Raw genomic sequence first — 26139 nt, forward strand, 5'->3', positions numbered from 1 at the left:
GCACTTAACAACAACAACAATGGGCAAAATATAGAATGATGCATAAAACATTAAAAGAAGATGGAAGGGATACACATAGTCACTGTACCAAAAACAAATGGTAGATGTTCAACCATTTCCAGAGATATGATCAAGAACTGATGGTACTGAAAGAAGAAGACCAAGCTGCACTAAAAGCATTGGCTATAAACAAGGCTCTTGAAATTGATGGAAAAAAAGTGAATTTTTTCACCAAACTTATGCAGCACTGTAGGCACTCACTCATCTATGCCAAAACTTTGGAAGACAGCCAACTGATTAGAAAAGATGCATATTTTTGCCCATTGCACAACCCAACGGAATGCAGAAATCCCTAATAATATCATTAATATCACATACAAGCAAAATTTTGCTGAAAATAATTAATAAACAGCTGCAACAGTATATTAGCAGGGAACTTCCAGAAATGCAAACCAGTTTCAGAAGAGGATGTAGCACTAGGAATATCATTGCTGACATCAGATGGATCTTGGTTGAAAGCAGTAAATATCAGAAATGTGTTTACATTTGCTTTGTTGACTATGCAAAGGCTTTTTCAACTGTGTGGATCATGACAAGTTACAGATAGCATTGTGAAGAATGGGTATTCCAGAACATTTAATTGTGCTCAGGAGGAAACTGTACATAGACCAAGAGTCAGTTGTTAGAACAGATCAAAAAGATACAGAATGGTTTAAAATCAGAAGAGATGTGCTCCAGGGTTATATTCTTTCACCATACTTATGCAATATGTATGCTGAGTAAATAATCCAAGAAGCTGGATTATATGACAAAGAACGTGTCAGTAGGATTGGAGGAAGACTCATTAGCAATCTTCTGTATGTAGATGATACAACCTTGCTTGCTGAAAGTGAAGAGGACTTAAAATATTTACTGATGAAGATCTTCAGTATCGATTGCAGCTCCATATAAAGGAAGCAAAAATCCTCACCACTGGACCAATAAATAACACCATGATAAACAGAAAATATTGAAATTCTCAAAGACTTGATTTTTATTGGATCCACTATCAACATTCATGGAAGCAGCAGTCAAGAAACAAAGTATTGCATTAAGCAGATCTGAGGCAGAAGACCTCTTTAAAGTGTTCAAGAACAAAGATGTCAACTTGAGGACTAAGGTGCACTTGATCCAAGCCATGGTATTTCCAATAGTCTCATATGCATGTGAAAGTTGGCCAGTGAACAAGGAAGACGGTAGAAGAATTTATACATTTGAGTTATGGTTTTGGAGAAGAATATTGAAAGTACTGTCAGAAGAACATACAAATCTACGTTGGAAGAAGTACAGCCAGACTGCTCCTTCAAAGCCAGGATGGTGAGACTTAGTATCTCTTACTTTGGATATGTTATCAGGAGGGTCATTGGAGAAGGATTTCATGCTTGATTAAGTGGAAGGTCAGCAAAAAAGAGGAAGACCTCCAATGAGATGTATTGAATTTGTACCATGGTAGCAGCACTGGACTCAAGGGTAACAGTTGTGAGGATGGCACAGGACTGGGCAGTGTTTCATTCTGTTGTTTATAGGGTCTTTATTAGTTAGAACTGACTCAAGGGCACCTAATAACAACCACAATAATATTTACAAGAGTGGATTGCCAGGTATTTCTCTCAGTGCCATTTGGTGGGTTTGAACCCATCAACTTTTGAGCAAACAATCGTGTGCTTCAGTGTTTCAGCACCATGGCTCTGCAAATTGGACAAAGAACAAGGCTTAGTAGAATTAAGTACATGTGTACTCTCTCTGCCAGTGACCCCAGTGCAGGGATGTCCATGGATGGTTACTGTGGCACTGCAGCTGACGGGGAGCTCGATGGGCTAAATCAAAAGCTAAGTAGGAGTTGAAAGTGACTAGATGTATGTGTAACATGAGCTGATCTCAAAATTACAGTGCTGGTTTGTTTTTTCCAAGTAAGAAACAAAACAAGATTTATAGCACAATAACATTTATGCAAATTAAAAACACATACCCAAACAACACTATATTTTACAAGTATGCAAACGTATTCAGGGCATTATGCATTAGAGTGGGTGCCTACAGAGGGCGAAAAGGGTTTGGGAATCTGGGATAAAGAGGAAAGAAACTGAAATACAAGTGGGGTCTTGCACATACCAGTAAGGCCTGTTGCTGTTGTTAAGTGCCAACTAGTTGATCCCAACCCATAGCGACCCTGTATAGGGTTTCTGAGGAGCGACTGGTGAGCTTGAACCACTGACCTTGCAGTTCAAATGGCTTTGCAGTCTGGTACATTAACCCACAGCACCACCCCAGGACTCCAGTGAGGCCAGTAGCTAGCCCCAAATCGAGGACTGGATTTGACCCAATTCCCTGCCACTGAGATCTACAAATAAGTTTCAACAATAAGCTTTAATGTTATCGTTGTTGTTTATTTTATTTCATTTTAAAGGAAAAGAAGGGAAATGGAGAATGGGGAGTGCAGCTTAGTGAGCATGGGGCAGTTCTTTTGGAAAAGTTCTAAAGTTAGACAGAAGTGATTTCATACACACCTTTGCAGATTCCTCAATGCCGCTGAACTGGTCACAGGATAGTGGTTGAGATCCTGAATTATAAGTTATGTGAATTTTGCCTAACTAAATTCACTGGTTTGGTGCTGTGTAAGATCAGCAGTGGGCTGAGAACCACAAGGTTGCCGGTTCAAACCCACCAGCTGCTCCTCAGAAATTCAATGGCACTTTATAACAAATGAAGGAGAACTAAAGAGCAGCTAGTTAATCACCTCCCCTCATCACAAGGCAGTCTCTTACCCAGTGACCCTTGAGGACCAGTTCACCTCTAGAGCCTGCAGTCACCCAAAGTGGCATGATGGGCATGCCATGGTTGAAGGCAGGATTATCTGGTTTTAGCCACAGCTTGACCCTCACATCCCTGTTTATCTCATATAGTACAGTGCTGATTAGTGCACTGATGTATGGCAAAGAGCTCAGTGCCTGACATCGTCCTGTGTTTTGGTGAGAAGGATTATTGGGGATATGTATGATAGTGCAGAATTGCTCACAAGGCAATTTTATATCTTTTATTCCTTTCTGATGTGGCAGCCAATTTCCATCTCAGTGACTTGGGACTTTGAGAAGCAACATGCCTCTCTTTCCTAAAGCTGGCCAAAGTTTTCATCATCCCTTATGCTGTTAAATTAAAACAACAGCAGGGAGCTGTTCAATGCAGAGGGTAGGTAGGATAGATGTGAATAGGGGTACATTCCTGTCAGGTCACAGTGAAAGAGCCCTCACTACCCTGATTTGGCCACAAGACAGCTTGGTGGGAAGTATTTGGGTGTTTCCTTCCTTTGGAGAGACTGCTGTGTGTCTCTTCCTGACTTGGAGTTCCCTGCGGCTCTCTAGTTGGTACCACTAGGTCCCGGAGTGTTGTGAAGAGCAACTCTCTCCCAAATCTTGATGTTCAAGTCCAGCAGGGCTTACAGTCAAGGGTAGAGCTGGAAATGTGCCCTTTTTCCCTTTATCAGTCAGGTCCTATCACACACCATTCCTCTCTCACTGCTCTCTGTCCAGGCTATTGGTCAGCAAAGAAACCACATTAAAAGGAACATCTGACTGGATGGCTCCAGTACTTTCCAACACTTCATAAAGACAACCTAACCAAGTGCCAGGATCTTCACTTGACTTTGACCAGACCTCTGCCTGCCTTTGCTGTGTTCTCTCTTGCTTTCTCCTCCCAACCCAGCCTTTTGGGCCTACAGAGTCTTTCCCTATCTCTCCCGCCTCAATACATCAGGACTGCTTGTTTCCTTCATGGGAAATATCCTGATTATCTGTCTGGAAAACTCCTACTCATCCTTCAATACCCTCCCTACACAAGGCTCATCCCTGCTTCCCCTAGTCTTTACAACACCTTTTATAAATCTGGTTCTCACAGTACTTTAACTGTAGTGCTTACAGATTTGTCTGCCCAGCACACTGGAAGCTCCTAGAAGACAAGAATCATATAGAATCATCCTTACTGTCCTCTGAATCTGTGCAGGGTCCTGTCATTACTATTTGTCATCACTTATCCATTTAGGAAATATTTGTTGAACCCATGATGGGTGCCAAACATAGTTCCAGGTCTTGGGAATACAACAATGGAAAAGTCAAGTATGGTCCCATGCTCATGAGCAGGTGTACAGTTGGGAGAAAGAGAAAATGAAGGGAGAATTAGAGAAAGAAAGACAGAGAGAGAGAGAGAGAGAGAGAGAGAGAGAGAGAGAGAGAGAAAGAAAGAAAGAAAGAAAGAAAGAAAGAAAGAAAGAAAAAGAAATAGAAGAAGGAGGGAAGGAGGAGAAGTCAGATGAGGTGATGTGACAGAATGGCTGAGTGGCCACTTTCAACTGAGTGGTCAAAGATGGTGACATTTAATCTGAGGACTGAATGTCAAGGATCCAGGAACCCAGAAATGTGGAACAGAGAGTATAGGCATTTAAACAGGTGATTAAGCAAACATCCGGAGCCTCTGTCATTATTTAAACAATGAAGAAATGTGTGTCATCTCAGGTAAGGTGCCTCATTTCCTAGCTTGTAGCAGGGAAGGAAGTGAAAGAGCTGGTCTGAATCACCTGCCTCCCTTGAGAAGCTCTGTGGTTTGTCCCCATTAGCAAAAATTCTGGTAGCGTAGTGGTTACGAGTTGGGCTGCTAACCTCAAAATCAGCTAGTTCAAAACTACCAGCAGTTCTATGGGAGAAAGATGAGGTTTTCTGCTCCTGTAAAGATTTACAGCCTCAGAAACCCTATACAGGATCGCTGTGAGTCAGAACTGACTCCACAGTACACTACCACCATCAGAGTCCCAACACAAATTCCTCGACAAGTTTGGACCAGGACCTGCTACAACAGATTAGGACGTCTGCAGCCTAATAGAACCATGTTCAAATCTGACTTTTCCAGACACAGAGGTGTGAAGCTAGATTGCTAGGAGTGAATTGAATGGTCTTGCCCCACCCCGTCTGCACGCCCACCCACCCCCCACCCCGTCTGCACGTCCCCCCCACCCCCCCACCCCTCACCTAGAGATATGAGAAGTCCTGGTCTGGTGCTCTAAGGTATGCACTGAACTGCTGACCCCAAGGTCAGCAGTTCAAACCCACCAATCACTCCTTGGAAACCCGATACAGAGTCCCTATGAGTCAGAACTGACCTGATGGCACTTAAAAACAACAATACCAAGAGGAGATATGAAGCCCTAATCCTGGTACCTGTGGCTGCAAATGTAATCAGTTAACATAGGTCATACTAGAGTAGGATGAGTCTCAGTCCCATTTGAGTAGTACTCTTGTAGTGTAGTGGTTATGAATCCGGCTGTGAGCCGCAAGGTCAACAGTTTGAAACTACCAGCTGTTCCACGGGAGAAAGATGAGGCTTGCTGCTCCCGTAATGATTTCCAGCCTCAGAAACCCTGCACAGGGTCGTTATGAGTAGGAACCGACTCCACGGCACACAACAACAACAACTTCTAAAAGGAAATGAGAGACCCATAAATATCCACAGAGGAAAGACAACCATATGAAACTGGAGGCAGAGATTGGAGTAATGTATCTATAAAAGAAATTCCAAGGATTTCTGGAATCCTTTTTGGAAGAGGCAAGGGAAGATTCTCCTCTAGAGCCTTCACAGACAGTGTGGCCCCTCCAAAACCTTGAATTCAGATGCCTGGCCTCCAGAACTGTGAAAGAATAACTTTCTGTTAAGACAGCCCAAGGAAACAAATCCAGTGCCTTGGTTATTTTATGTACAAAACGGACAATGGATAAGAAATACCAAAGAAGGACTGATGCATTTGAATTACGGTGTTGTAGAAGAATATTGGAAGTACCATGGACTGCCAGAATAACGAATAAATCTGTCTTGGAAGAAATACAGCCAGTGTTCCTTAGAATTAAGGATGACAACATTTTGTTTCACCTACTTTGAACACATTATCAGGAGGGACCAGTCCTTGGAGAAGGACATCATACTTGGGAAAGTGGAGGGTCAGCAAAAAATAGGAAGACCCCCAACGAAATAGATTGACAGAGTGGCAGCAAAAATGGGCCCAAACATAACAACAGTCAATCATTAGGATGGCTCAGGACCTAGCTCATTAACAGATGACTCATCGCTGGGGGTGGCCACCAGAAGCAACTCCCTCTACAGACCACTTTCATCATAGTTAGGACAGCCATCATCAACACCACTTGGCATGTCCTAACTCACAGCTCGTTAGCTCAGAGCAGAGATTCTGTCCCCATGGATCTGGCTCCCAGAACTTGTTTCTTTCCCCTGCGTCCCACTGACTCCCTCAAGCCCTTGTTTCCCAAGCCAAAACTTAGCACACTTGCAGAGGTGGGGCTAGGGTGGGAGAATGGAGCCCCACCCTGCTATTTTCCTCTGCCCAGTTCCACAAGCTGATGGATTCAAGGTCTGGTTCCAGCCTTCTGGTTCCTGTAGTACTGGAAGGGATGGAGGCAGAAGGGAAGGCAAGGGCCTAAGAAAAGGTAAGTGGAAGAGACTGGGAAGACCAGGGGAGAAGAAGGGGCAAATGAAGAATGAGAAGGCTCAGAAAAAGAGACTGAGGGCAGAGGGTGTGAGCTGTGGAAATGGAAGGCAGGAGGCACAAAGAAATACACTGAGAAGCAGGACCACATCTGAACTGGATAGGATTCCAGGAGCTATGAAAAGGAGAATGTGAAGGAAAACAAAGGAAAGGAGGGCAGAGACATTGAAAGACAAGTCAGAGGATGGTGTAGCCCTGTTAGGGGACAGAGCTAAATGCTAGGCACTGGATGTTGGGTGCTGCATGCTGGCCTGAACTGAGAGACAGCTGTGTTTTACCAGCTACCGTCACTCTGTGGCTATAGAAACCAAGAAAGAGTTCCAGATGCCTCCCACTTTCTTTTTCCAGATCACTCTCCCTCCCCCTCCTTCCATTCCCTCATTTCTTCTTTCTTCTTTCTCCAGGAAGAGCTGGCCAGAGTCCTACCTTTCTCCCCTACCTTTCTTGCAAGTCCCCCAATATCCTTATGAGGCTTCTGGTAGGAGGCTCACAGCAGAAGCTGTGTGTGGCACTATCTCACAGCTGGTCACTGGCTACAGTCCAGCTCAAAGTTGTGTTTGCTTGGACCACTGGTTAAAGGTACTTGATATGTACTGTTGATTCGGTTCTGACTCATAGCTACCCTGTATAGGGTTTCCAGGGAGCAGTTAGTGAGTTTGAACCACTGACTTTGTAGTTCAAACCAACCTTGCAGTCCAGTGCTTATCTTGTTAAGTGTCATCGAGTTGGTTCCGACTCATAGCGACCCTGTATAGGGTTTCTGAAGAGCAGCTGGTGGATTTGAACCGCAGACCTGATGGCCCACAGTCCAGTGTTGATCCTACAGTGTCACACCAGGGGGCCTTAATTATGAGTTCTTCCTTCCTAGTACCTAGACCAAGGTACTAGGTTTTCCCAAATGGAAGGAGACTATGACACAAGATCTGGTTATGGTCACTGGTTATGAAAAACTAGCTCTGAACATAGCAGGCAGATCTGAACTGATGGAGGTGATATTCATGCCATTCAAAGATAATTCACTACATAACAAGTTGGGAAATTAGACAGAAATCAACTTTCAGCACCTCATGTTGGGGCATCGGTGGGTCCCTGTAAAACCCAGGCCTCCAAACACACGTGGCTCCACTTGGGGCTGCCATCTCCTCGGGGCTTCAGTTTCAGGATCACAGGTGCCTGCAATTACCTCCTAGTGACATGCTTAGCTCTCAGTCTTAGGACCCAAGGACCCAGTCACTGTCTTGCCTACCTTGTCTTTGGGTCAAGGAAAAGGTTTTCCTGCTCTACGTGGTCCAAATAGAAGAAGATCTAGCAGAGCCCAAGCCCACAGAAGACACTGCAGCTCATGGACTGCCTTTCTGAACAGAATGCCCTTTCCCAGACTGGTCCCTTCCCTGCCCTGTCTCTGCACAGAACTGGTCTGGTGCCTGGCAATGGGCATCCTGGATGCCCACTTGTTCCCAAAGAGCTGTGCCTTGAGATAGCTTAATCAATGGGACTGGAGGGTGGGGAGAGGGTCTCTGGAGACCTCATAGTCAGGATGGTTACTTTCAACTGGAAACCCTTTTGAAAGAGGGACCAAGAGGATGACTGACAGGGGTCTGGTGGGAGGAAATATGTCCCACATTGTCCCATGTTCCTGGGAGCCTGGTCTCTCTTTCTAAGCATATTGCATATCTAAGCGTTCAGCCCTGGGATAGATGATTCACAGCCAGCCAGCCAGTACTGTCGAGAAGCCCTGTCTGAATGCCCAATTTGCCTGCTCAGGTTGTTGCCTTGTTAATGTTATTTAGCAAGCCCGGTGCCCTGAATGCCTGTCCGTAACCCCTGCTGGAGCCCTCCAGCCATCATCCCTTTATGCCTGTCACATCCTGTCACCGCTCCCTGAATTCAACTGGTCTGGGCAGTCTGTTGGCAGACCACCTACTAACACTTGCTACCTCAGGAACCAGAAAGGTGGTTTAGCAGGCCTAAGATCAGGTCCCAGGGCTGTCTGTCCCTAAGTCACATTCCTCTGACGCTCCTTGGGTGAAAAAACGAATAGGTTGCCAACAGGCCATGTAGCATGGAACTATGCGATTGATAAGTGTGGCCAGAGCCCTACAGGAAAAGAGGGGACAAATGTGAGACAGTAAGTAGGGAGACCTGAGGCAGATGCTAAGAGAGCTTCCTCCTCAGATCACTGCCTGGCCACTCCTGCCTGTGCCCCAGGCTACACTTCTCACAGCTCAAGGGAACTCAAGGGTGGGGGTGAGGGGTTCCGCTCTCTGAAGTCAAAATGCTGCAAAAGGGTTTCTGTGACTAGAAGGTGAGCAAAGGCTTGGCGCATTGTCAGCTCCACTCTGGATGCAAGAGCGCCCCAACACTGCTCTGCGGCCCAAGATAGAACAGCAGCAGCACTAGCTGACCAGCCGCGCATAGCCTGGACTCCTGGTCTAAACTGCAGTGCACCCATACTAGCCACCTGCTCACACTGCCTCAGTCTACTTCCAAGGTCTGAGTCCCAACGGCTGAAGCCCACACCAATCCCACCCCTCGACAGTACTGGACAGACCAGACTGCATCTTGGTTGTTTTTGTTTTTGTGAAGTACCATCAAGTCAGTTCTGACTCACAGCAACCGTGTTGTAAGCTTTCCAAGGAGTAATTGGTGGATTTGAACCGCCAACCTGGTGGTCCGCAGTCCAGTACTGACCCTACAGCGCCACACCCGGAGTCCTAGTAGCCGTTAAATACTGTAGAGTCGGTTCCGACTCATAGCAACCCTGTATAGGTTTTCCGAGGAGTAGTTGGTGGGTTTGAACCACCTACCTTACGGTTCAAACCAACCTTGACTATCCTACAGAGCCACACCAAGACTCCATCTCTTTGATGCTTTAGGAACAGCGCTGGACTGGGAACCACAAAGTCGGCAGTTCAAACTCACTAGTCGCTCCTTGGGAACGCTATACAAGGTCGCTATGAGTGGGAACCGACTCATCGGCACTTAAAAACAACAACAAAAACAACATATCACTAAGTTACTCTGTTTCCTAGAACTATGGTAAGAAAAAGAGATTTAGGTTCAGCTAGTAGGATTGAGACACCTTGGTAGGGGCTGGGGCAGTTCTCACCTCCCCAGAATCAGAGTGTCCCAGAAAGCCAGAACTGAAGGAGCTCCAGAGACCTTCCTTACCCATGATACAGTTATGAAAACCAAGGTTACATATTTAAGGCAACCCCAATGTGAATTCTGAAGCCCTTCTGACCACCCACCATGCCACCTTAGACTAGCTAAGAGAGTTATGCCTTGGATTATGCCTCAGGGTCTCAGACCCTCAAGATCCAGTGGATGAGCCAGTTCTCTTACTGGCCTCTGACTCCACCATGCTAGGAAGAGGTTAGAAGGCCTTGGATGAGGCACAATCCCAGGTTAGGAAATCGAGTTGGCATTTGAATGACCTAACAACAAATTGCTCAATTTAATTTGCTTACTCAATCCAATAAAGGAGAAATGAGAAAACCCATCTAATTAAAAACATTGATCCATAGAAACTGACAACTCGGAAGGCCTGGCTGGAAGTTAGCACTTTACCAAATTTGAGTGAGACAAGGGTATAAATTGGAATAAGACAAACTTAATGCATCAGACTGTGTAGTCATTTAAACCGTAAGGTCAGTGGTTCAAGCTCACCAGCTGCTCCTTGGAAACCCTATACAGGTTAGCTATGGGTTGGAATCGACTGGATGGCACTTAACAACAACAGTATTCTCTTCCCCCAGCAGGGCTGCAAAGACCCCTAGAGATTCTCCCCTTAGAGTTGTTGGTAAGCTGAACCCAATGAGGTCGGGTCAATTCCAGGATGTAAAGAACCCAGGAGGGCATTAGTTTTCAAAAGGGCATTGGGTTCACATTCCATTCCCAGCCACAGACTGGGGCCCTTGGCATTGCCCTTCCATACTTTTGCTCAAATACCTTTTTGGAGCTGTCACTCACCCTGCTTGCCCAGCCAACCTTTTGGCATTCTTCATGATCCTGGGGAAGTATCAGGTTCTTAGGGACAAACCTGTTCCCAGAGAGCAACATAGCAGCTTGCTCTGATCACTTTCAGCTTGATCATGTGAGTATAGCTTGGTTGTAAGTGCTGGGAAAGAGAAAGATCTCCCCAAGGAAAGATGTTTTGATTGGATATAAACATAATACCCTCTTTCCAGTCTCACCCTTCCTGGCATGCTTTAGGAATAGACATTTCCAGGTCCCCAGTAAGTGACAATGGAGCAGGACCCAGCTTGGAAAGCTGGACTTCTGGGCCAGTATTCCACTACAAGCATGACCCTGATCTAGCCACAGCACTGAGCCCCTTTGGGCCTGTGCTTACCAAACCTCTTAGCCAGAAATACATCTTCATCACCCTTCCCATCAGGACCAGCTATAGCTGGCTTGGTGTTGAGCCCTAAATTAGGGCTGGATTGTCCTTCCAGGGAAATGTCTGCCTCAGACAGAAGCAAAATCACTTAGTGTTTGGCAGCCCAGTTCATGCCAACAGGAAAATTACCTGCAACTGAACCCTTGACCAGTATGGCATGCTGTTGCTCCCAGTGGGACCAGATGGCACCCCAGGCCTGCCTGCCACAGCCACCTGTGCTCCTGGAGAAGCTCCACCTTCAGTAGGCCCACTAAAGACTGAATCCACACCTGCTGACCTCTCACCCATACTCCTTACTCCAAATAGCCTTAGTTAGGGAAAGGGTGGAATTAATTCCACACAGACCCACCATCAAACAGCAAATGGAAAACAAAAAATAAATACAGATGAGCACTGGGAAAAAAGACAAGGAGGAGGGCACATTGGAGCTGGCTTGGAAGGATGAGAGAGGTATTTCAGGCAGGGGTTGGGGGAAGAGGTAAATGTAAGCTGAGTGTCCTGTGAGTTAGCTCTAGGCGCATCACATAATCTCAAGGAAACTTGGGTGCCTGGAGCACACCAGGGGGTATGTAGATGGGCAGAGAGATGAGGCTGAAATGCTGGGTTTAATCTACTAGATTGAGGAGAGTCCACCAGCTCCTCAGTGGGTCCAGGCATTTGACATTTGAATAACGCTGTGAAGGTGCCAGTGACTGCTCTACGTGCTACAAACAGAGTGGGGAACAAACCAGCACATCTGCCTGCCCATTGACAGTCTAGTTGGGGGAAATAGACAATGAATAAACAAACAAAAAAGATGGTTACTGAGAGTGGTGAATGTTGTAAAGAAGTCAAACAGGGTGACGAGGTGGAACTGACTAGGAGATGAGGGCTCTGCTCTATTTGGGGTAATTTTAGAGCCTCGAAGACAAGAAGTCAGCCATATCAAGATCTAGAGAATTAGGAATCAAGACCAGGGAACCGCAAGTGGAGTAAAACCAACACAAGGAGAAACTCAGAGTGTGTGAGGCATGAAAAAGGGACTGGCAGAATTAGGACAGAGAGAAGCAGGGGGAGAAGAAGTGGACAAGGTTGGAGTGACTAGTAGGGGTTACTTCAGACATGGCCCTGAGACCATGGTTACAATTTGGACTTTGGTTAAAGAATAACAGGAAACCACCAGAGGGTTTTAAACAGGAGAGTACTGCAATATGATTTTAATTTTTTTTTAAATTGTTGGTGATTGGTGCAAGAATAAATTCCAGGGGGCAAGAATGTCAGCAGGGAGATCAACACAGCATCCAGATGTTGGCCTGAAGCAGGGTGGCGACAATGGACACGAGAGAGTAGTTCTTGTTGATTGGTAGTGGTGAGTGAAGAAAACAGAGGAGTCAAGGATGACCTCAAAGGATTTGATCTGAGTAACTAGGAGAAGAGACCGTAACTGAGAAAGCAAAGATGTTGGGGAGCAAGCTGGGAGGACAGGAATCATAGCTGAGTTAGAATAAATTTTGAAATACCAATGTGCTTTGAAGTAGACATTTAGAGATACACCATCACCTGTGCACTCCCTTTGTGTGCCACGGAAAGAACTATTTACAGTATATTTTTCTCTTTAAATCAACTTAGAATATACTCCCTCTTTTCTTGATGTTAAGCAGTAGTATCCATAACATTAAGTGTCCTCTTAGCTATTAGTTTTTTTTGTTTTGTTTTGTTTTTTTCTGAATACACCTTAAAATAATTAAGAACAGCCATAACTTCCTGGTTCCCTGATATTTCCTCCTTTCCCAATCTCCAACAGTCTTGGGCCTCTAGCATCCAGATTTGAACTGGGGCTTTGGCTTTGACATCCAAGAGCCTCTAAGGAAGGACCATGGTAGGGCACTGAGGGAGACCTAGTTCAATATTTCAGTGGATCCTTGGGAGCAGTCACCTATTGACACTTTAGTGGGCCATGCCCTGCCCTTTGTTTGATGAGAGAGGGTCCACACCAGAGCAGAGTCCACTACCTTTCCTTAGGTCCATGCGCCCTCTGGTGGTCATGCTCCCTGTTTCTGTGTACTGGGGGCCTCAGGGCTTCTGTTTTCAGGCTAAACAGAAGAGAGACAACTTGTGCCTTGGCCTATTCCTGAACCAGGAGGCAAGTTGTCTTTAAGCTTCAGACTGAGGAGCAGAAAGATGCCGCTGAGACTGGGACTTAGGCTGGGGCGGTCATGGTGAACCAGGAAAGGCCTGACCAAAATGAGAGGGCGAGTGGTAGGCGGGAGCAGGGCATTTTGTTTTTGATAGAAGGTCACTAATGCAGGGAAAAACAAATTGATGGTTTTTAAGTGAACAAGGCAATTTATCTCAGGTGAGTCTTTTCAGAGGAAAATAAAATGCATTCCAATTTAAACATTTTTAAATTAAGAGCAAGGAGCATCAGACTGTACTGAGTAAATATAACACATAATGGAAAACAGACTTCAGTTCTTATATTACAGCCAGTTATGTGAGTGGTAGGGACAGTGGCTGGAGGCATGCTTGGAGAATGTCATGCTCCTGTAGAGAGAGGGCAACACAGAGGGGGCAAATGAAGGGTGGTCAGATACAAATACTATATCCCTAGGGTGACATCCACACAGGAGTCCACACAGACACACAGGTGCAAATGTACACGCACACACATATACATATACACACAAAAACATTATTTTGTCATTCTGTCATCCTTTTCCTGATTAAAAAAAAAAGCTATACTTAGATAAGATGAAGAGACAAAATGCAGTACAGTATGCAAGGAGCTCTCACAAAGAAAACTGCAGTGGCCTCAGAAGAGGGACCTCTGAACTCAGTCTCAGAGGAAGAAGAGGCAGAAAGGGGAGAGAGGGTGATCTAGACAAAGGGCAGAGCATAAAAAATGTCTCAGAAACTGAAGAGGACATAGGCATTAAAGCCATTGCAAAAAAAAATCCATGCATTATTAGGGTCAGGGATGTCTAGGAAAAGGAAAGCCAGAGAAAAGGTGCAAGTTGGATCCTTAAAGTCTGTGTCTCCAGTCAGTGGAGTTCCTACATGACCCAGAGGGGCTATTTGCTTTGTGCCATGGTGAAACTAGATCAAAGATCTAGTGTCCACCCCATGATGGACTAACGGTGAATCAAGTACCACAGAAATATCCTGCAGATTTCTTACTGAAACCAAGGCAAGCAATTTCCAATGTAGTCAACACCCTGCCTCTGGGTCTAGTGCCATTCTGATCCTACAAAACTGAAAGCTTGTCCATGTTCCAACATATGGTTAAAACTGAAGTCCGTTTAGCACAGCCTTAGCAAAGAACATTTTAGCAAGCAACTGGCTGGATCTCCAAGGACTCCTACTTTCAGTTGTTCCTGTGTTGTATTGAAGGGATTTGGAGTCTTTTCTTCCAGCCTGACCCCCAAATGTAGCATGTACAAACAATCATGCCCCATCACAAATACTGTCTCCTCGTTGCTGCCATTCTCATGGACCAGGGCCTGGAATGGGTAATGTTACACTTCATGAGAGCCTTCCTCTATTTGAGATTTCTTATTGTAGGCTAGAACAGAGACCAAGATATTGTGTTGCATGATGTTAAAATAAATCTGGATAGAATAAGAGTTCCCATAAAAAATAGATGGTATATATCAGGACACCCGAGTCTCCACCTGCATAGTCCTACATACTGATTAGAACATGTTCTTTGAGTTCCTGATCATCCTGTAATACCCAGCTCAAATATCTACTTCTTCAGGTCTTCCCCAATTCTCCAGGTAAAATCAATGTATCTATTCAGATACAGCAGCTGACAGGTGGAAATATAGGAGTTTGTGCCAATTTTTTGCATTCAATCATTTATTCCCTTAGTCCCTGAATGCATAAACATTATCTGAATACTCCTTTCTGTGCTAAGAATGCTGCTGAGGTTACAGACAGAGCAGCGTGAGCATGTCTTGGCCTTGTCCTCAAGGAGCTCACAGTAAGGAGGGGAAACCAGTTCCCTCAAAACACAACCACACAGTGTGATGAGAACCAGGAGAGAGAAGTTCACAAGTGCTGTGAGAGATTAGAAAAGAGTTGATCGACTACCTAGTGTCAGAAGGAATACAATTAATGGAGCAGGTGATCCTGAACCGAGTCCTGAAGGACCATTTGGGGTTATGCAGGCAAAGGAAGGTGGAAGGTTTGCTGTATCCCAGGTAGGAAGACTTTTGGTTGTGAGGAAAAAAGTTTGGGAGAAAGAGAAAGATGGGGGTGGGGGAGAATGTGAATAGCATAGTTTGAGGAATAACCACAAATAATTCAAAGGAATTTATTAAATTTAAGTGCTTCTTATGCATATGTTAAATTCAATTGTCCCCTACTGGCCACCAACATCTAGAGTCTCTTCAGAAATGCTCTGCATAGAGGGATGTCAAGCAGAACTCATGGCTACTTCCTTCTCCAGGTAGCACTGCCTGATGGCCAATTTCCAGCTATTTCTTCTCATTCCCTGACTTGAAATGAACCATAATTCAGGAGAATCATCATCACTTAATCCAAAGATAATGGCAGAGACCCACTCCTGGATGACAGACACACAGAACAATCAACAAAGCAGGGCAGCCTGGGATGAGTACCCTCCTTGGGAGGCAGACTCTGGGTACTTGTGCTAAATGTCTGAAGCCAATGCTCAGACTACATACATGTGCAGGGAGATGAAGATATTTGGAACACATGTCCGATAAAGCAAGGGTCAAAACCAAGTGCAAAGGAGGCTGGAAAGAGGAAAGTATTGTAGCAGGGTGCTCACTGTTATGCAGAAATTATTCTTCAGAGATTATTGCCAGGCTCCAAGTCCCAGGTACACATCCAAAATCAGCTACTTTTCTCCCTTCTCAAACTTGGGAAGGTTGAAACTACATTACAGTCTGAATTTTCCACATGCTTGGCTATCAGTTGGACTTTGGGGGATGAAGTCCTGGATGTCTGGGCCAAGAACCAGAGACAGAGAGGCTTTGAGGAGATTTCTGGAGGACAAAAGGGTAATGCAGACAAATACGGAGACCTAAGCAGCTCTTCTAGGCCAAGACTGCAGAGGCAATTGAGTTGTAGCCATTATGGTTTCTCTATAGCATCTGACTCTGGGCTGTTCATCCCATCTGACAGGTAATCATCTTCATGGTTCTGCTTCATCTTGATTTCTAGAACCGTGATTCGTTGCTTGAGTTTCTGCTGGGCCCCCGTGTACTCAGCCAAGAGGCGGCCAAAGCGAGTATACAAGGTCTCCATGTTGGTCTCCAGCTGCACTAGCTTTTCCTGCACATCTACCTCCATGCTGGCTGCCACCTCATTCTCATCCAGTAGCCCCTCCTTCATCAGGATCTCCCGACCCCTCTCCTCCAAGACCTTCTTGGCATCAGGGTACTCAGTCACAGCTTCCATAAGATCATCTTTGGACAAGCAGAAGAGGTCAGAATAGCCAAGGCTGCGGATATTAGCCGTGCGTCGATTACCCATTTTGCTGCCCTTAATGTTAAGGATACTAATCTCTCCAAAGCAGCTCCCAGCTGAGAGAAGGGCATACTGAGTCACACCATCATCAGCCACCACTGCCAACTTGCCCTCTTTGATTATGTACATTTCCTTCCCAATATCTCCCTTGCGGCAAATGTAATCTCCAGGGCTGAAGACCTGAGGACGGAGCTTTAGTACCAGTTCCACCAGCAGCCCAGCCTCACAATCCTGGAAGATACGCACTTTTTTTAGTGTAGACAGGTGCACATTGATGGCTATCTCAGCCCTGAGCTTTGCTGGTAGGTTCTTGAGAACTTCTCTCTCATCCACAGTTTTCTTATTGGTCCACAGGTAGTCAAACCACCTGATGACCTTGGCTTCCATCTCCTTGCTGACCTTGCGGAACTGCATGTAGTGTTTGACAGCATCAATCTTTGCTTGAAACTCAGCTCGAGTGGCATTCATGTTGGAAATCATGGAGCCTACATTTCCCACAATGGTAGCAAAGATGAGGACACCAATCAGGAAGTCAAAGATGACAAACAGATACTCCTCATCCTTTACGGGGGGTGGTGTCTCTCCAATAGTGGTGAGGGTCAGTGTGGACCAGTAAAGGCAGTAGATGTATTCCCTAGCCAGATAGCCATACTCAGGGTCAGTGATGTTGGGGTAAACCCAGGTGTCAACTCCAAAGCCAATTGACTTGGATATGGCATAATAGATGCAGGCATTCCAGTGGATAATAACCAAAATATAGAGTACTAGGTTGCTAATACGGAAGATATTGGGGTAGCTGGTGCGTGTCTCGGTGCGGTCAAAGAACTCAAACATGCGAGCAAAGTGCAGTAGGCGGTTGAAGCGCAGCTCAGGGCTGTGAATGCCCACGGCAAAATAAATCAGGTCCGTGGGGATGATGGAAGCCACATCCAGCTTGAACTGCAGGGTGTGAATGTAGTTGTCCCGCAACTTCTTGGTATCTTTGACCAGCAGGCCTTGCTCCAGGAAACCTAGTGGATATGAAAGTCAGTATGTCACCTCTCCCCTCAAGTCTGTTCTTTCCTATAAGCTACTCAAGAGACAAATGAGCCAATAACTCTCATTTCCAAGAAAGGGTATAGGCACTCATATAGCAAAGTTGGTCAGAAGACCAACCCCAGGTCCCAACCTCACTAAACATGTGGAGCTATGAAGTTCAAAGAGGGGTAGGTACCAACCCAAGTTTCAGCCAGAAAACTGAATCCCACACTGTGTTTAGGGAGCTTACTGAAAATTGGATTCAGGTGTTTGGACTTGTGGCTCCTACCTGGGCTTCCCAGTTGCCCACTCACCTGTGCGAAGTCGGATGAAGAGATCTGCAATGTAGACCACATCTGAGAAGTAGTCCAACACTAGCCACACCAGGAAATAGCCTTTCTGTAGGTCACTGAAGCAGGCTCTGAAGAAAGACAAGGTTGGGCCTCACCCTCTGAGCTAGCCAAGACCCCTGGAGGTCCAAGCTAAGCACCCAGTGTGTGCAGAGCTTGGGATGATCACTGGTAAGTCACACCCAGCCCAGTGCTAGAGAGATATTTACAAACTTCTGACCCAATTCTTGTTATTACATAGACATTATGACTAATCAAAGGAAGAAGTGGTTAACTCTGACTAGTTGGTCACATTTAGAATAAAACCCCATCCAGCTTCCCTGGCTCAGTCTTCAATGTCTCACTCACAATCTTCCAACCATATTAGATCACCTTAAAGAAGTGTCTCTGCATTTGTTGTTCCTTCTGCCTAGAATGTTCTACCACCATCAGGAATCTAAGTAGCTAGACCATTCTGGTCTCAGGTGAGATATCACCTTCTCTAAGAGGTTAACTGTGACTGTCCTTTCTCCAGTAGCTCCCTGGAATCATGGTAATTTGTTTGGTTTTATGTTTACTATCTGCTTTATGGGGCATTGGTCCAGGACCGGGCAGTGTTTCGTTCTGTTGCATAGGGTCACTATGAGTTTATACCTGACAACAACAACAATGTTTACTATCAGTGTCCCCACTAGCCTGAGAGCTCCAGGAGAGCAGAGACTAAGTCTATCTTGTCCACATTATCCCCAGGACTAAGCCTAGCATTCAATAGGTGCTGAATGAATGACTGAAGCAGGGGCTAGGAAAGCTACTTATAGAGGGTGGCTTTTGAATTGGACCTTCAAGGAGAAGAGTCCTCATAGGTTGGAAATGGGTAAAGGTTGTCTTGCCATGAGGAAATAGCATGTTATGATTAAAGAACAATAAATGCTGGGACTAGGCTGTTCCAGAAGAGGGAGCTAGAGATAAGACAGTGCCCAGAGTCGGATGGCTTTTAAGGTCATGCTTGAACTTTATCCTGTGGGTACTGAGGAGCCATTAAAGGTTTTTGTTTTGTTTTGGCTGGAGGGAAATGACATAATTAGATCCCTGTTTCTACTGACTATGCTAGTTGAAAGAGTGGAGAAAGCACTGAAAAGGCAAAAGTGCTTGTAAGGAAGGGGCATGGGGCTACTTTAATTGTCCCAGAAAGAGATGGGGGTGGCCTCACATAAGACACCATCGTTGTGCATGAGAAGGTCAGAAGAGACTACAGACACCTGGAGAACCTCTGGCATAAAGGCTTGGTGGCACATTAAGTAGATAGGGAAGGTTGAGAGTGACAGGATAGACAGATCTGCCACTGGCAAGTATGGAATCCAAGAGGAAGACTGAGCTGGGGTGAGCTCTGTACCCACATCTGACACTTCATTCCTTCAAGTCCAGGGCCTATGGGATGAACTTCTTTGTGCACACCTATTCAGATCCCTGCTCACCTGGCCACCAGCAGGCACCAGTTGTAGAGAACAGGAATTGCAATGACAAAGAGCCAGCGGTAGTACCAGTCCCCAGCTGGGTCCAACACAAATAATTCAAATTTCTTCCTGAGGAGAGAGACAGAAGTCAGGCTTGTGGACCAAGCACCCCAATGTGGCAGCACTCCAACTCCCAGGTCCCAGGATTCTCAAGAAAGCACTGCTTGAGGGGGTGTGCAGGATGACGGGTACTAGGCATCTGAGTAGATCTCAAATGCATGAGGGGCACCCTTATCCCCATCTTGATCCCAACAGACCCAGTGCCTCCCATGATTTCTGAAAGCCCTTGCCCAGAGGGTGTGGTGGGAGAAGTGTTTTTAGAACATAAGGAGGGACTGCCAAAGAAAAGAGAAGCGTCAAGTATTCGCTATCCCTGTTTGGTTGTTGGCCTCCAGTCCCCAAAGCATTTTCCCAAATGCTACATCCTGCCTTGGCAAGGGCCTGAATTGGGGAATGTCAGTTTGGCCAGACACCCACAGTCGCCTACTCATTCCTCAAAGCACAGTTGTCCCAACTCTTTCCTTCTTCTCTTCCCATTACCCATCATCCCCAACCACACTCAATAGTTTCAGACTTTCCTTGCCAGCTCTCACAATGGCTTATTAAAAGACTCTGCACCTCACCCACGTCATTACTGGGAGGGGCATAACCTCAACAGCATTCACAAATCACACCTCCTCTGCATTTACTGATCACTGAAACTGGGGCTGGGGCTGGCTCACCCTTAAGCAATACTCTACCTGCCCCAGCCCAGCCCTCCTGAACAGTGAAAGGAGATCTGACAAGGGGCACCTGGGGTGAGAATAACCGCCAAAGACATCCATTACAAGGGGCCACCACGGATGTTGGAGAGGCTGTTTAGAAACATAGCAGGGCTTCCTTGGCCATGTCTATCTCTACCATGACAAGTCTTGGTGCATCCCTCCCCATGTAGGCCCTGGGAGTGGCATTAGAAAGCACACCCAGTCCTCTCTGATTTCATGCTTGGGACCCCTTCAAGTCCCACAGGCTGGGCAGCTATACTTGGTGCCCTTGCCCTCGCCGTCCTTGTCGCCTTTGCCATCGCCTTGTTGCGTAGTCACAGCCTGGAGCTCAGGCCCACGGAAACGCTCAAGGAACGAGTCAGGTCTAGGTTCTTCCTCCCGGAAATTCTTGTTGGCCCATTCTCGGATGACTCCCACAAGGCGGGCAATCCTAAAGACAAGAAAGTGGGGAATCAGCAGTTGGAGGACCTGACACCAAGAGCTCACTATGAGGTAGATGGAAGATGGGTGAGGGAACCAGGAAGCAGGCTGTGATTTCCCTCTCCTGGTGGGTGCTGTAAGATCAGCACTGGACTGGCTAACCATAAGGTGGGTGGTTTAAACCCATTATCAGTGCCTCAGAAACTTTATACAGGGTTGCTATCAGTTGGAGCAAACTCAACAGCACTCATCATCAACAAGAGCTATAGGATAAGCACTGAGCTGCTAACTGCAAGGTCGGTGATTCAAACCCACAACCTGCTCCTTGGAAACCCTAAATAGGGTCACTATGAGTCAGAACTGACTCGACAGCACTTAATAACAACAACAAACCTAGGAGAAAATTGATGTCAAGACACATGGAGATTTCTGAGGGACACCTGGTTCACAAAAGTTGAAAGGAAACAAGAACTTTCCCCTAGAGTCAACACAGAGAAAAAAACCTTTCCTAGAGCTAGTGCTCTGCATTAGAGCTTCCTAAATTGTGAGAGAATGTATGTCTGTTTGTTAAAGCTGCTATATTTCTGCTATAGCAGCATTAAGGAACTTAGACAGTTGGGCTAAGGGTTGCCCTAGATGTCCTGGTTTTTCTAAGAAGCCTACAATTCCTCCAGGATAGAAACAATGGGGCCTTCTCCCTGAGCCCCTTAGTTGAGATTAATTCCTCTCCCTGATGCTGAGATAAGCAAGTCTTAGGGGAAGCCTGCACTGGCCTATCAGGAGTGTAGCTGGCTGACCAGGACAGCACTGACAATGGTCCCCAGAGGCCTATGTGGAGCAGCTTAGTGAAACCAAAAGGTGGAGGATTATGGGAGCCACCCTGTTAAACCTATTGATAGGAAAAGGTTGTAGCAGGACACTAGTGGAACTCACCTGCGGAAGCCACCCCTCCCCCGCTGAGGGGCATCCATTTCTGCCAGCCTCTGAAGTTCTGAGGAAGTGTCATCATCAGCTGCAGATTGTGGCCTACAGAGAAAGGAGCAGAATTGACCAAGAGTTCTGTGAGCATTCCTTTTCCTATCAACACTTCCTCCTCCTGGGACAAGCTGAGAAAATCCCTGATCCCTTTAGAGAGTGTCCTTGAGCCAAAGATCATTTGCTCTATGACAATAAGACAGAGCTGGAAGGGAGTAGCAGCCTTTGGGCCATTCCTGAAACTACCCAGCCACAGCTGACTTACCTACTGCTGGTCCCACGATCATCTTTGCCATTGGCTTTGATGGTAGGGGGTGCACGGTGGTTGTGGTTATTGACTGGGGAGCTCTTCACACCATTGGATTTTTCTGTCATCCTCCATGTACGGCCCCAGGAACCAGGACCCTCACCTGCCAGGGAGAGGGCCAAGAAGAAGGCCATGGAGGACCCAGACACCCACAGAGCACAGGTAAGAAGGGTTTGAGCAAAGCCAGACCCACCTGGCAAGTCCCCACACCCCCAGATTCTGCCATGTCAGATACCTGCATTGCCTGAATGTCATGATTTAAGCATTAAGAAGATGACAATACTCTGATAGGCAATTGAAAATCACCACAGTGCTGAACTGAAACATGTGTTGGTGATCCAGCACAGGTTCCTTCCCTTTACTTGCCCATGGATATTTTGAAATATCAATGATCACATATGCCATAAACCAAAAAACACAGATAGTTGAACCCATCTCCAGTGTCCCAGCTTTGCAGATATTTGGCACACGCATTGGCTGATGCATACCTCCAAACTAGTCACTGTCCCTAGGCCTCTGCCCCATTGGAGTGTATGTTCCTCTTTGACCCAAAAGAACCACACACTTACCCATACCACCTCAGAACACACACTCTTCAAGTAGGAGATCCTGCCTTTCATTGGGTTCTTCAATTAGCTTCAATCACAGTCTTTCCTGCACTGCCCCAATAATACCCATTAATATGAGTGTTATGCGTTTAATTATGTGCCCAAAATGATATACTAAAGTCCTAGCCCCTGTATCTGTGAATGTGACCTCATTTGGAAATAGGTGTTTTCTTTGAAGATGTTGAAGTTGTTAAAGAGTTCATAGTAGAGTAGGGTGGAGCCTAAACCTAATCCCTTCTGAATGGTGTCTTCTAAAAGAGAACTACAGACACAGAAACACACAAGAGAAAACATGTCATGTGAAGATGCATCTATAAGCCAAGAAAATCCAGGATATGCCCAGGGCTAATAGATACTGAAAAAGAAGAGGCAGGATCTTTCCCTAGAATGGACACAGAGAGAGCATGGCCCACTGACTCTGTGATCTTGAATTTCCAGCCTCCAGAAATACAAGAGAATAAATTTTGGTTCACCTTGCAGTATTTTGTTATGGCAGCCCTAAGTTACTCAAGCACTGAGGAATAAAAATGGACTCATGAATTAAGCAGGAAGTGAGGTTCAGAAAAGAGCATGGAGATGGTTAGCTCACATGGAATCATAGGCAATGGTACAGAGTTAGGAGTCTCTCCTAATGGATAAAAGAGGCTCTGTAGGGTGGAGTAAAAGTAAGAGCAGGGACAGAATCAGTTTTCTAAAAGATCCCTGTGACTGCTGGAGGGAGAGAGATAGGAAGTAAGGCAGAGACAAGTTGGCCAGTGGAGAGGCTGATGCAAGAGGTTTGCATCATCACTGGAGAAGATGGTGCCAATGGCACAAAAGGATAGTGGACAGACTGTAGAACTCTTTAGGAGGGAAAATGGGTAGAACTTGGAGATGGGTTGAGTGTGGGGAGTGGGAGAGAGAAATTGAAGTAAAAGTGAGGGTCCAGGGCATAGCCCTAAAGAACCTGAACATTTCAGATTTGAGCAAAAGAAGAAGTGCCCAAAAAGCAGACTGGGAAGGAGCAGCCTGAAATAAAAAAGAAGAAGAAGAAAAATAAAAAGAAAAAAAGAAAAGAAAATGAAGAAGTGCCCAAAAGCCAGACTGAAAAAAAAAAATTTTTTTTAAAGAAAAGAAGCAGAAGCTTGTGCTCCTGTGTCTCTTGACACAGGGTCAGGATGACTGAGAGGTCAGAGCAGTTCCATCCTTCTGATAAGAAGACATGGTTAACATGTCCCCACCCCCCAGATTTCTATCCTTAATGCTGGACTCACAGCCCCCAGGCTGTTCCTGAACCCTTATCCCCAGCTTGTGCCAGCTTCTGAAATTGTCACCATGGCGATGGCAGGCACATCAAGTGATGGGGTGAGTGATAATAACAAGGAGCCACAGAGCTGCTCGCCTGGTGCCCTCTGTGGGACTTTAACATCAGGATGCTAATGAGGGCACCTGAGAGAGAAAACCAGCATCCCCAAGTCCCTGTTTGGACTCTGGGGGCAACAGGTCATGGAGACAGAAAGTTCTGAGTGGTGAAAACAAAGTCAAGGCTATTCACATGGTTCAGGATTTCAGGGATGGTGGCCTGAAACAGGTGACATTCAAGCAAAAGCTTGAAGATGAAGAGGGATTGTAAACTAGGCTCAGACCCAGAGTGAGCCTTAAGTGTGAAGTGAATGAATACAGATGTAGCTGGAAACAGTAAACGGAAAGTCTGTTGAGGGGATACTGGGGACTCTGGTGTGGGGTGGACCCAGAGTGGACAGTGAGCTGTGTTTACAGGAATAAGGCAGAGGGGTCAAAGCCAGCGCAGGGATGGTCTGCTGATAGTCTGTGCAGGTAACCACCTAGATCCCTGGGCCCTTTACTGATAATCCCCAATAGTCATGACCTTGAGCCCACAAGAGGGGCAGTTCTGGGGACACACTCTACATTTGTGCCCTTTTTAAAGTGTGGTCCCAAGACAAAGTCCTCTCCCATAATCCATCAGCCTAGTCCAGTGGCAGCTCTGCCATACACACTTTCCTTCATCAGAACTTTGCCCTTAGGCTTGTTGCCTGCGAATAAGGGCTTCCCACAACCCCAATGGTACTCTTCTGGACACTCAATCCAATAAACTTCATCTAGTTTCAAGGCTCCAGTTACCATTATTCCCCTAAGTAGGGCTTTGAGCTCACATCTCTCTCTCCCAAGGTCCTCATCCATATCTCCAAATGCCTGTGGAAATCTTTGGGTTGGCTCACAGGCAACACAAACCAGACACAGAAAAAAACAGAACTTAAAGTATTCACCAACAAATGGACTTTCCAATTTTCCCTTCATAAATGACCCTGCCCTCTCTACCCAGTCACCCAAGCTAGATTGATTAGATGTCATCCTTAATGACTGGCTTTCTTCAGCATTCACATCTAACTAGTCTCTGTTCCTCAGTCAACTTTTACCCCCAGCAAAGCATCAAAGATTAAGATGCATTCTGCCTTCGATCCCCAATGTCCTGTCCTGGTCTTAAGTCTTCCCCACCATTCTCCAGGCCTTCTGCAGTAAACTCTGACTAGTCCACAGCTCATTGGAGTCTGCACTGGAGGTGGGATATGGACACCATCAGGTTTTAAGTGGGAGTTAAAGGTCTCAGTGTAGATGGGCCATGATCCTCTGTGTCATCAGAGAAGAGAAGAAAACTGAGGATCTGCAACTTTGACAGACAGCTCAAGGGGTTTATCAAATGGAGGAGATGAGAAGGGAATGCAAAGTAGTGTGAAGAACATGAAGAAAGAGTTCCCAGAGAAGGGAGAGTCTCAGCAAGGGAGGAATCTTCAGGACCAATGCTTCTGTTACATACAGGGAAACAAGGGCTGCCTGTAGAGCCTAAATCTTCTTATCCCAGAGATAAGAGCTAGAATAGGGCCACTGTATGGAACAATGAGGGCTTTGCTGGTGACTTGCTGAGTCACCAGCAGAGTGATAGTAAAAGGTGGCAAGTTTCGTAAGGTCTAGGAGTGAGTGATAGAAGTAAGGAACAAGAAATAAAGAATGTAGCTAACTCTTTGTAGAAGTTTGATTGTGAGAGGAAAGAAAGAGATAAAGTGGGAACTAAGGGAGGATGTGGTATTGAGAAAGGTCCTTTGTGTTATGATTTGTGTTATTATTTTGCATAAAGAAGATAATAAAGCAAGTTAAAGTGTCTCAAGGAGAGATTCAGTAGCTAAGGAAAATAGCTGCCGTAGTGATCAACTCCAAGTTGAAACTGGAGCCCACAAGAAATCTGGGTGGCAGAGGAAGTGAGAGGGGGCTCATCTATAACACAGGAAGATGGGCTATATATATGGAACAGTCCAAGGGGAAGCGAGGCAAAAGGCATATTTGGGGTGGAGGTTTGGTGAGAGAAGTTGAAGGAGCCTGCTCCTGAAAAAACCCGGACTCCTCAATTAAACGGGATGGACTTCATCTTTAGAGGCACCAGGCAATGGTAGTTGTAGACTTTAGAGAAGGCCTGAAAGTTTGCAATAGCTGCTGCCAAAATGAACAAGGGAAGTAGTAGAACAAGTGTGGGGACAAGATAAAGCTTGGTGACAAAGACTGCAGTCCAGGTTTCTAGATAGACAGGAGGCCACTGAAGGAAGGTGACTTTTCAACCAAACATGAAATATAGTGATTCTATAATAAGCCCAACTCCTATTGTGGTGTAATTCTAGGCCCCTTTTCTCTTCATCCCCTTGGATTCAAGCAACCAGTTCAAGACTTTAAAGTAAATCAGTATGTCCAGAGAGGGTCT

General features: G+C 45.9%; 1 protein-coding gene across 1 annotated transcript; it reads right to left on the reverse strand.

Annotated features, from left to right (window-relative positions):
- Positions 1–15822: 15822 nt before the first annotated feature.
- CNGA2 (cyclic nucleotide gated channel alpha 2) lies at positions 15823–21856 on the reverse strand. Its single transcript, XM_006874772.1, has 6 exons — positions 21742–21856; positions 21435–21527; positions 20341–20511; positions 19279–19386; positions 17789–17895; positions 15823–17467 (listed from the first exon to the last, which is right to left on the reverse strand). Exons 1-6 carry the CDS (start codon positions 21849–21851, stop codon positions 16062–16064), a joined length of 1995 nt encoding a protein of 664 aa, XP_006874834.1. The 5' UTR covers positions 21852–21856; the 3' UTR covers positions 15823–16061.
- Positions 21857–26139: the final 4283 nt, after the last annotated feature.

The sequence above is a fragment of the Chrysochloris asiatica genome, unplaced genomic scaffold, assembly GCF_000296735.1.
Source record: "Chrysochloris asiatica unplaced genomic scaffold, ChrAsi1.0 scaffold00301, whole genome shotgun sequence".
In the NCBI taxonomy this organism is placed as follows: Eukaryota; Metazoa; Chordata; class Mammalia; order Afrosoricida; family Chrysochloridae; genus Chrysochloris; species Chrysochloris asiatica.